This window comes from Aptenodytes forsteri, unplaced genomic scaffold (genome assembly GCF_000699145.1).
Source record: "Aptenodytes forsteri isolate BGI_AS27 unplaced genomic scaffold, ASM69914v1 Scaffold471, whole genome shotgun sequence".
NCBI classification, from domain to species: Eukaryota; Metazoa; Chordata; class Aves; order Sphenisciformes; family Spheniscidae; genus Aptenodytes; species Aptenodytes forsteri.
This window is the reverse complement of record NW_008795862.1, coordinates 1,348,465-1,360,025: the sequence shown is the minus strand read 5'-3', so window position 1 is coordinate 1,360,025 and position 11,561 is coordinate 1,348,465. Positions and strand designations below refer to the sequence as shown.

The 11,561-nt window shown below is 53.8% G+C and overlaps 1 protein-coding gene across 2 annotated transcripts in view; it reads right to left on the bottom strand.

Moving 5' to 3' along the window:
* SH3GL1 (SH3 domain containing GRB2 like 1, endophilin A2) overlaps positions 1-8,085 on the bottom strand; it is a 9,666-nt gene extending 1,581 nt beyond the window's left edge. Inside the window, exons 1-8 of one of the 2 annotated variants that reach the window (XM_009284056.2) lie at positions 7,996-8,085; positions 7,811-7,883; positions 6,923-7,066; positions 5,018-5,151; positions 3,400-3,558; positions 2,743-2,846; positions 990-1,114; positions 466-519 (exon numbers count right to left, since the gene is read on the bottom strand). In XM_009284056.2, the coding sequence (XP_009282331.1) occupies positions 466-519; positions 990-1,114; positions 2,743-2,846; positions 3,400-3,558; positions 5,018-5,151; positions 6,923-7,066; positions 7,811-7,883; positions 7,996-8,004 (802 nt within the window). In that variant the 5' untranslated portion in view covers positions 8,005-8,085. The remainder of the gene's footprint in view (positions 1-465; positions 520-989; positions 1,115-2,742; positions 2,847-3,399; positions 3,559-5,017; positions 5,152-6,922; positions 7,067-7,810; positions 7,884-7,995) is intronic. The other variant, XM_009284057.2, reaches the window with a different exon arrangement.
* Positions 8,086-11,561: the final 3,476 nt, after the last annotated feature.

Here is an 11,561-nt window from a genome sequence, read left to right as displayed (position 1 = left end):
TGGGCCCAAAACCCCCGCGCGGCGGGCCGAGACTCTACCCGCTCCCCCCAGCCTTCAGCAGTGGGGTACGGGGGGAGGGGGGCAGCACGAGCAGGAGTGGGAGAGATCCAAGCTGGGCGCTTGTAACGAGAACGGGTAAATCCTCGAGATGTCTGATACCTCGTGGAAGAGCATCTGATCCCTGTGGCCTCATGCAGGACATTCCTGCGTGATGACAGATGCTACAACTCCTCCGGGTGAGCAAAGGCCCCAGCTTTGGGGTAGTAAATACCAATATAGCGTGGCTGTTTTAATCTGGGGCTTAGCTCAAGGCTTAGCTCAGCTTAGCTTAGCTTGGGCTGTTCTGCTGGCCAGGCTCAGCACGGAGGTATTAGTGGCTCCAAGCGGCAGCGTCACGGAAGGAGCAGCGAGGAGGGATGGGGAGAGATGGTCACACATCATGCAGTGTGGAGGGAGGAAACTCACGGATACTCCTGACGGAGGCCCGGGACGGCTTGTCGGATCGGAAAGAGGAGGAAGCTGCTTCCAAACAAAAAGAGACATGCTTAAAACAACGTGAACTGGAGAGAGGGAAAGGCAGGGCCCAAAGGGAGGATCTGTTAGGAGAAACAGGGCGGCCCACATGCTGTGTTAGAAACCCGCCTGCCTTGTCGGGACCAGGGAGGGACGAATGCAGCATGATGGAAGACGGGGAGGGAGCGAGAGATGCTTCGTTTTTTCCTGTCTGCCACTGCTGGCGCTGGGTGGGCACTACAGGCGAGCGGCCCCGGGCTGGAGACCCCGCTGGGACATCCCCAAAGCCACTATAACGAAGGCTGCTGGGCCCCAAGAAAAAACAGCCCAAGTCTAGAGGCATTTCTGACTTTTTCAGAGCCCGGGCAGGCACATCCAGCACACCAGAAACATCATTTCCAGACAGAGTAGTTCCCCTCCGTCCCCAGGAGGCTGCTCCAGAGGCACCTGTGTGCACACACACCAGACAACTTTACCTGAGACTTTGGGGGTAGGATTGCAAGAGAAGCCCCCGTTAGACTGGTCAGTGTCTCCGAAGTCATATGTCTCCCTGGGTTTGGGCTTGTATTCCCGCTTGGGGCGCGAGGAGGCCTCCCTCATTCTGGAAGAAGGAAGAGAAATGTGGATATATTGAAATATGAAACAGAATATGATGAGATCAACATGGTATTTGTTCTCCTGGGTGGCTACGCAGGGGAGCAAATTGGTTTGTAGACGAGAATCTGCACAACCCTCTGCGCTGGGGCGTTTTGAAGATGGATCTTGCCCAGGGTTTGGGACCTGGTCCTTAGAGGGCCACACGCCCCAGGCTTTGCTATGGAGGTGTCTCGGGCAATTCAGGCCAGCAGAGGACACTCGTGCTGCAGTTCGAAAGCTCACACTTGGAAGGATCCTCCCAGCTCTTCTTAATTCAACCCAGACACGGGATCCACTCAGCAGTTTCTTCTACAAGGAAAGAACAGCAGGGCAGCATCGCCAAATCGCCCCGAGAAGCGGAGAGGCTGCCCTGGCTCTGTCCAAACCACCCTGCGCCGGGCTGAGGAAGGCATGTCCCCAGCTCCGCAGGGGAGCCCCGGATGCAACGAAGCCACCTCTCCTTCCTCGGCCAGGGTTTGGGGAGATCCTTGCTCAGGTGAGACAGAGCAGCAGGAATAATGACCGTGCAAGTCACGGCAGTCGCGTGAACCAGCTCGCTCGGTATTTCAACGGCACCTCTGTGTTTCTTGGCACCTCGGCAGCAACCGCACGTTCCTTGGGGCCGCTGCAGAGGTCAGGCACCCGAGGAGGGGCAGGGAGAGCAGCAAGACCAGGCAGCTCCGCGGCTCTTCCCGCTCCTGCGTGCCAGACACCCATCTGCCTTTCACCAACAGGCTCACGTGGCTCAAAACTCCAGAGCACACGCGGCAGTGCCACATCTGCGGCAGGGTCTACCAGGAGACTGCCTTGTAAATAGAAGGGAGAGCTGGAAAATGAGGGGTCTGGCGGGGGGCTCACAGGTGCCTTCCTTGAAGGAGGTGATCTAAGTGCTCTTCCGCTGGCCTGTGGCCACCACGTCATCCCCACCACGCTGCAATCACCTTCTGGTCTTCAGAGCAACTGGGAACCCTTGACGCGGACCTTTCTGGGCCACAACCATGGCCAGTCTCCAGGTACCCTCCTTATCCACAACTGAAGCTAATGGCACAAAGACTCTAGGCTAGGCACTTCCAGGTGACACGGGGTGACAGGCATGTCCAGCTCGTGACGTCTGAGCCGTCTGCTCCATCAGCACAATGCAATTTCTGACTTGATCCTGGGTCTGGCCAAAAGGCACTTCTTGGGGGACACTCCCATGCTCAACGCTCACAGTGCAAGGAGCCGCGAGCCCCGGCATGAAGGGGATTTCACCCTCCTTCTCCACCCCTGCCAAATTCAACTCCAGCCTCCCCGGGAGCAGCACACCCCGATTCAGGCAGGGGCTCAGTCCCGCAGAGACCAGCCGCCCACGGCGCAAGCACAGAGGCTTTGTTTCAGGTGTCAGAACACGCCCGTCATTGAAAGCGGGTTGTGCGGCTGACATCGCTCCCTCCAACCTGGAGGAAGTTTGGACTGAAGCTCTAGTGATTGCAAGAAGCAGCTTTAACGCCAGGGGATAGATTTAGAGGGGGAGTCAGGTATTTACAGGCAAGTACCACAGGGACAGGTTATGGCTGTGAAAACCGAGGGTGCCTACAGCACCCTGGGACTCACCTGCGCTTGAGTTTTTCCGCAAGCTCGTCCAGGATCTGCACTGCCTGCCTGTGGTAGTCCAGCTGGGCGTCCACCAAGGCCGAGAGCTGGCTCACCTGCTCGATCTGCGAGAATCACACCAAGGTGGGATGAATGGCTCTCCCCAGCTGACAGGAGACTCCTGCATTGCACACGGGGGCTGAGACCATACTGGGGAACGGGTACAAAGGGCAACTTCTCCGGGGAGATGAGGAGAAGGTTTGGGATTTCAGACACCAGAGGTCAGGCACTGGCCGAGGCTCAGCAGGACAGAGGACGCCTCTTACCACTCTCGGGGCTTCGCTAGCTGTTCAAGTCCTTCCCAAGTACCTGCCCAAACTTACTCCCACCAGCACACTGAGAAGAGACCTGTTTTGGTCAGAGGAGGCCACAGCTTCTCCTCCGGCCAAGAGCTGGATCAGGAAGAGGGGCTACAGAAAGAATAAGAGGCCCGCCAAGCCACGTGCTGGGCCCTCAGATCTGGGTATTCAGAGAGCAAAACCACACTTGAGAGTGGAAACGAGTGTCTAACGTCTGCATCCCTCGAGAGATCCCACCCTCGTGTACACAGCAACACGCAACCCGCCCGGCAGCTCTCAGCCCGGGGCAGAGGAGCCGGCGCTCCCCCCACGCACTCACATCAGTTTCTAGGAGGTTATGCATACTGGTCTCCGCTACTTCCTTGGACTCTTCAAATTTCTCCATGGCCTGTCGGAGTTCCTCATCGGGGATTTTGCCCTGTCGTTTCTTCTTGTAGTCAAAGTCCAAGCGTCTGCCTTCCAGCTTCTTGAGATGGTGCTGGGAAGAGGATGGTTATGAACAGTAAAGGAAAAGAAGGGAAAGCCAGAGACTGGGAGCAGCCAAGCTCTCCTGCTGGGAAGGCAGCTCTAGTTACAGGCCAAGTTCATTCGCCTCAGAAACCTGATCTCGGAGCACACGCTTCTGTGGCTCCCACCTTTGTTCAGACTCCAGAGAGGCTCCAGGACGTGAGAGCTGCAAGGCAGGGCTGCTGCGAGGTGACAGGGAGGAGCGGACCGTCCGAACTCAGTTTGGCAGAGGATTACTGCATGGCTGCGGGGGGCTTTTTACTAAGAAACAACCCTCAACAAATTGAAATGGCGATACGATTTCACCCCCTTCCAGCCGAGAGCTGGAGGAAAACACCGCAGGGAGCAGCCCGGGTCTGTTCCCCATGCAAGCCTTTCGGGAAGATGAAAAGTTGGCCCGCTACTTTCAGCTCCCCAGGAGCAACGGGGATCTCTGGAGATCAGGAATTGGGACGCAGGTTCTGGGCACTGCCTCCCCTGACTGCTTACGGCAGGGCTGTTTAAATAAGCTTTACGGCGGCCTGCAGAATTGGAGTGCAGATAAATACTGAAACAGTAGATGTCGGTTATTTTATCCGGGACACCACGGTAAGCGAAAATTCACTCGAGAGAGCTGCCTTGTGAATTACAGGTTGGGATGGATCCTATTACAAAGCCTGGCCGTGCTTTGCATGGACTTGTCTCTGTGGTAGCACACGGGAGCTACCAAGCTCCGTGTCTCCCCGGCGAGACACCGAAGGGCCTTCTTGAGATGCTGCGTTAAGAGACCTAGAGGGAAGCTTGCCCATAGCTTGAAAGTTGTGTTACAGGATCCAGGCTACTAACAGAATAGAGCCAACAGCTGTAAAGAACACTGTGAAGTTTAATGCCAGGCAGCCCAAACGTAACACGGCTGGGAGCTCACAGCACAGCGAGCCCAGAACGCATGTTGGGACGTACTCCCACGGCATCCTCCACAAGACACAGTAAATGAATCACAGAATCATAGAATCATTAAGGTTGGAAAAGACCTCTAAGATCATCGAGTCCAACTGTCGACCCCACACCCCCATGCCCACTAAACCATGTCCCTCAGTGCCTCATCTACATGTCTTTTAAATACCTCCAGGGATGGTGACTCAACCCCTTCCCTGGGCAGCCTGGTCCAATGTTTAACCACTCTTGCAGTAAAGAAATTTTTCCTCGTGTCCAAAGACATGAAGAACCATTCAAACCTGCATCCAGCCGTACGAGCTGCTCAGGAGCAGTAGCAGCAGCGGTGCCGAGCAGGGAGGAAATAGTGAATGTGGGGAAAGAAAGCACGCACAGTGCAGGGGAGCAGACCCGCTCTGCGAGTCCTTGGTTCCCACCGTGACAGAGCAAGCGGTTACATGCACTAATAGCCAGGAGAGGCCAGAAACTAGAGGAGGGAAAAGCATGGTGGTGTTTACCTGGATCTCTTTCAGGTCTTTGTCACACAGGTTCTGGAGGGGATCAATAAAATTTTGTTTGACTTCAATATCCAGCGAGTCCTTCACTTCAGCCAACCGCTTCATAGATTCGCCAGCATCAAGCAGCGCGTCGCCTTCGAGTGAGAAAAGGAAGGGAAGAGAAAGGGAGAAGGGCCCAGCCAGTCAAACAGAGCCGAAGTCTGTGGCGGCTGCCTGCAGAGCCATTCTGCCAAGACCCCCAGCGTGTGCAAGCTCTGTCCCCCGTTCAACGCCCCCACATTTCTATCTGGAGAAAATCTCCGAGCCTGGCACGGAGCGAGCGGTGCCCAGCGTGAGAGCAGGCAATTGCCTGTTGGTACTGACTCCGCACAAGAGAGTTCACTAGCACGCTTCAGTTTTTTCCTCTGAAAAACAGGAACAATCTCTATCAATTACACAGAGGAAGGAAAAGGTAAAAATATTTTTAAAAGCAATTATTTTTAAACTCCCTGTTAGCTCAGAGAGTCGCTGAGCTGCTAATCGGCCATGTAGTGCTTTAACCTTGCTCTGCTCCTTGGCCACTGCCGGCAAGAGAAGCCCCGGGCAGAGGCATGTTCGGTCTGATCCAGCCTGGCCATCCTTTTGTTCAGACAATTTTAAGGCCAGAGCGCTCTGACCAACTTTTCAAGTTTCCCCAGATGCTGGCAGCAAACCTGCAGCCTTTTATTCATTTTAGACACCAACCTCTACCAGGCCAACCTCATCCCTTCTCCTCCCCTCTGAATCAGAGAGCTCAAAGCTGCTTATTGAAACCTATCTCGTTTCATGCTTTTCTAAGGCTCCTGCCACAATGACAGCTAAGCCAGACGGACTTGCAGCAAAGCATTTTTAGTCTTGGCTTTTTATTCCAGTGGAAACCATTTATAGATTAAATTATTCCTGTGCAGCTTTGGCAAACCAACCGTTTCAGCACTACATTAGCACAGGAAAATATACAAGTGAAATAGTGGGTAAAGTGAAAACATCACTCTACTGTCCAGCTGGAAAAATAAATATACAAGAGGAGTTATTTCAATTGTGATAGCTCTAGATAACCTGTCCTAGGGAGGGACGCAGTACTAACACAGAAATTTATCAAGTTAAGTGTTCCTTTAAAGAGAGGCTATTAAAGGCAATCAGGTTTAGTGTGTTCTTCTAAAAACTTCCTTCCCCCTTGCTCTCTGTACAACTCAGGTTCCTGCAAGCCAAGAGAGATGCAGGGCTCGGAGTTGGCCAGAGACACTCTCGAGACTCCTTCGACGCTCCCACAAAGTAGCCAGAGCTTTTTGATTTTCCTGAGGCAAGAAGGCTCCTCCCTGCGCTGGAAGCCATCAGACAGCTGTGTACTGTACCAGGTCTGTCACATGCGCAGGCTGATGTTTTAGCGGATCAAAATTGCTGTCACCGAAAGGCTTCACCCCTCCTCCTCCTCCCTGCAAGTCACACGTGGTTATGAGAAACTGCCACGCAAAAAGATTTCTTGGCTACAGCCTCCCTCTAGCAGAGCTCTAGCTGGAAATGGCACCGTAAAACTCCGCATCTCGCTCAATCTAGTTTCCACGTCACCGTTGTTCAGTTTAGCAGCAAGGAAGCATTTTTTTCCTACATGTAAATTTATCTCCGTGTTTAATAAGAAAGCATTAAGAGGTGGTTTTGCACATAATGCCATGGATTGGGATCCAGGACGCTTGGGCTCTGCTCGCCCCTTCCCCGCCGCCCCCGGGTGGAAGCCTTCGAACCTCTTTTAAGAGCCCCCAGTACTGTTAGGTGACGCAAAGGGTCACACAGCCCTTCCAGAATTTAGAGTAACAGCTTGGAAATTTGGCAGCAGCCTTCACCATCTCATCCGCACGCTCCTAGGGGGAGCTGGCCCGAGGGGACACTCACCGAAGTTGGAGTCCTCGCCCAGCTCCTTGCCGTATCGGATCATGCTCTCCCCCAGCAGCCCTTCCGACTGCGGGTAGCCGGGGTTCTTCACCTGCCCGCGGATTTTCGACATCGTGTTGAGCATGGTTAGCTTGGCTCTGGAAGCTGGCACAGAAACAGCCACAGCCGTGTTTGCAATTACTTGGACTTGCCAGCAGCTGCTGGCCACTGCCAACTTCTTTTTTTCTTTTTTTTAAAAGCTACACCCAAAGCCAAGAAGCCCTATTGTCTTCATCTACCAGAAGTATCATTTGCTACGAAAAGAGAAGTTTCTTTTCCAAGACAGCAAGCAAAAATAGTTCCCCACAGCTCGCCAGTGAAGGCCAAAGGAGTTTCCCCAGCCCTCCCATAGTCCCTGGAGTGCTCTCTGAACGAGCTGGCTGGAAGCACGCAGGACAGCAGGCTCCAGAGGCGATGCCTACAAAGCCAGCCACCCCTTCCCAGCCCAGAGACGCCACTTTTTCTGGACATCCCAAGAAAAACGGGTCCCCTTCAGGGCCTCTCTAGGTCCAAGGCAAAAGATGCGTCTGTTCTTTCACTGTTCAACAGCAACAGCAGCATCCTACAGCCCAGGAACACTGCACAGGGCAAGAGGGGTGTCAGGATCTTCACCTGAGTCGCAAAGCACCAGCGAGCCAAGAGCCAGACCCCGCTAGCTCCGCCAGCGAGGCCACAGGACGGCCACACGTATAAGATGACCCAGCACACCTCTGGTCAAGGGAGGCAGCATGCCCGATCTCAAACGTGGGCTGGTACCAGCCAAAAAAGTTCTCTCTGATGCCCCTCTGCCCCCTTTCCTGGAAAACTGGGGGGCAGAGGGAAGGGGACAGGAGAGGTCCAGGGACTCACCTGGGTTCGGCTGGAGGTACTCTATTGTTCTGGTCAATACTTCTGTAACCGCCTTGCTGGTCAGGTCCACTTTCTGTAGGAAAGACAAGATGACCCAGCAGCAGTGAAGTTCAGCTCAGGGCTTTGGCAAGGTCACGGGGGAGTTAGATGGGCTATTTTAGAGATTTCTCTTGTTCCCTACTCACCTTTTCCATTTCCTTGAAGTCATCGTCAAGCTTGGTCCCTTCAGCTCCTCCAACCTTCTCGCTGACCAGCTGCAGAAAAAGAACAAGGGAGGAGGAATCAGGCACGGTAGTAGCTGACTGCTTAAAGCTCCTTATACCTCATGCAGTAAGTCCCTGGGACAGGAAGGCAAGAGGGGTGGTCCAGACAGCATCTGCAAGAGAACGGAGGTGGCAGGAACAGCCCAAAGCACATCAAAAAGACGTGGCTCTTTGCTAACACTGCCCCGCTAAAAATCCGAGCATCTCCTACCCTCCCAAAGCACGGCTCAGTCCGGATATTTCTCACCCAACAGAAGCTACACAGCTCCTTAAATCACACCACACAGCTCCGACTCCAACGCTTGCTGGAAAAAGCAAGCGGCAGAATTGTCTCTCGACTCCATTTTGAGCCAAGGCTTCAGTTTCACACATGGCGAAATGCAAGTAAACAGGGAACGAACACACTCTGCTCACAGCAGCCAGCACGTGAACAGAGTCTGGAGAGAGCAAGAGACCTCTCAAAGCCCTAAACCATCACTCCTAGGGGAAATGCTGGAGGACCTCAGGATCGGGAGCACCTCAGGATCTGGAGCGCAGGGCTTTTGAATTCTTTGTAAGCGGAGGAAAAGAGATCTGCAGAAGCTACGGTAAAAGTTTTCAAATCCATTTATCGAAGCGTCTCTGACGCCTGTTCTAAAACTAGCGAAAAGGTGAGATGTTTGACAAGCTGTAAAGACAGGGCTGCTTTTGGCTATTTGTGCAAGGTGCTTATCACCGTTCTTCTAAATATCACTCGGTCTAAGAAAAGACCCCTGCTCCCTCACCATTCAACTGCCCGAGCTGAAACATAGTAAGTGCCTTATTAAATCCACCTAAAAGTGTCCTTCCCTGCAGCCCAAACAGAGAGGAACGTTTCCTTCCCAAGCCCCATGCCGGTGTGGCAAGGCAAGTGAGAGCGCCTGGGGATGCAGGACATACGGATTGGCCAAAATTAGTGATTATCTTGCCCCTAACTGGTCCAAACGGACAGCAAATCACCTATACAGACATCAAAAATGGTCTAGGAAACAGGCGCTGACTCCCAAGCACTTGACGCCTGCCGCAGGCGGGAAATTGCCAGGATTTCTCATGTTTGTAGTCAAAACTCCAGTTCTGAAGGAACAATACAGGTTTGTTTACTTCAACATCAAATACTTGATTTTATCAAGTCTTTCTTCCTTTGGAACCCTCCTGCTTCCACCGGGATTCAAAATGGTTCCTTACTTTTTTGAGGAAGGGCGGGGGGAAGCCCTTAGGTAATCATCCAGGTTCAAAAGCACTCGGAGACACCACGCCGGCCACTCTGTCCTGCCTGCTCGCACCTACCATCCAGCGCTCAGCCCCCCAAAATCAAGTTACCAAGCACAACACGCAGAAGAAATGCTTGTTATTACAAAGAAGAACAAGATCTTCAGCGTTTCAGCAAAATCCCATTTCCAGACCCCAAAATAGGGAAGAGAAAAAGAAGGTAACGAGCACGTTCAAAGACCCTCGGTACGCCAAACGCCCAGCTCTGGTGCTGAGCACAAACGTCCTTGCTCAGAGCACAGCCACGGCTGATAAGCTTCTTGCATCTTGGTAGAGAGACATCAGCAACTGCTCAACGCTGCCGAGGCGGCGCAGACATTGCAGAGAAGAGGCTGGGGAGAGCGGAGAGCTCTTCTAGCCGGCCGCCCAGCACGCAGCCGTGCAGCATCAATCACTGCAGGGCCAAAACGAGGGTTCAACGAGGTTGACAAACGAGGCAAGAGCCTCTCGGGGCCTCGCTGCACCAGGGGAAGCCTTTTTTTCCCCTCTTTCGGAGGAAGCACAGTTCAGCAGAGGACCCGAGATGCCAGACAAAGAGGGAGTGCTGTAGTTCACCCTTGACATTTAGACACTGGGGGAAAGGAAAGGGTTGCTGCTCTCCTGCTTCACCCAGCTCAGCTCTGGATTCAATTCTCCTGCTTAACCCCGAGGATAAGGTCTGCACAGGTCCACAGGTCCTAGGGAGAGCATGGCAGGACGGCCCAGCCCTGCACCCTGCCATGCCGTGTCCGGCGAGCGTACGGAAGAGGCCCAAAAGGAATATTATCACCCCATAGCTGCCTGCAGATGGACAGCCGATCTGAGCGTGATTTCTTGCTTTTTTTTGGATGCCTGCTCCGCGTTCGGGGTGCCAGCACACAGCCCGGCAAGCCGGCCCCGAGCTGGGGAGGCGCACGTTCCTCTTTAGACACACCGAGTCTAGAAAAAAAACCCCACGAAGCAGTTGCTCTGCCTGCCAGGGCAAGCTCAGCAGAGCAAAGCTCGCTCCCAGCTGCCATCGCCTGTCCCCTGCCAAAAGTCCCGCAGCCTCCGCAACCAGAAAGGGGCACGGATCGCTTTCGCAAAGGTCGCACCTCCAGAAACCTCCTTTACTTGTCAATACACCTGGGAAGGGTGCAATTATCCCAAGCAATTCCATTTCCACTTTTCTCCACCCACCCACCCACGGATTTGCAGCCCAGAAAGCTGCAAATAACCCCTTTGGCAGGGAGCTCTGCTGTAATCGGGGACTGCATGCCATGTCAAAGGCATTGATCACCGCAGTGATTTTGGAGGCTTAACACCCTCCCAGAGAGCCGAGAGATGTGAAGGAGGGAAAAAAAAACCCTCACTTGCAGACTAATTTAATCCTCCTTTTGACGTCCAAGAAATGCTACTGGTGCCCTGCTGTGAAGGAATAATAAGATTGAGGTTCTCTCCCTGCTGGCTCTAATTAAACTGGGAGGCTTCATCACGGGAGGAAAGAAGGAGGGACTGTGTGCCATCCGCAGCAGCTCCATCCCTATCCCCACGCTCCCAAATCTGTCAGGCAGGGAGACAAACCAATGCAGATTTCCCCCACAGCGCTAGCCGAGACACGAGCCAGGAGAAGCCCTCGCCGGCTTCTTGTTTAACCTAGAGCTTCACGACGCGACGGGGAGCCAAGTTTCCAAGCGCCACATCGTGCGTCTCATCGGGCTGCCTGCACAGAGCCTGCGAACGCTGGCAAAGTAGGTGGCTGCCTTTCTCAGGCGAGCATTGAGTTCACCAGGAAGCTCGCCCTTTGCTTGCAGGATGGGAGAGGAAGGAAGCATCCACGCGCTGCCTGTAGCGTCCAGCTTGGCCCAAGTGAACCGTAAGATGGTCAGCGAAACGCTGCCGGTGCACATCCCAGCACAGCTTCCTCTGGGGAGCGGTTCGGGGGCTTTCTTGAGGATGTGGTGACAGTTCTTCTGCACTTTTATTTCTCGAGCTGCCAAGAGTTGGGACGCGTCCGTCTTCCCCTGGTTGGGGACCTAACCTCTCGCAAATGCTGCAACCAAGACAGATGTGAACCCAGGGGAGGGACTGGCAAGGCAAGACATGCGAATCATTAACCAAATTCAATGGCCCAAACACTCTCTTGCAGGCTTACGCTGAAGCGCATCAGCTGGCTCGGTGTGAAAGATGAGAACAAGTCTATACTCTCTGGTTTCTTTAATCTCCCAGCCCTGCCAGGATGG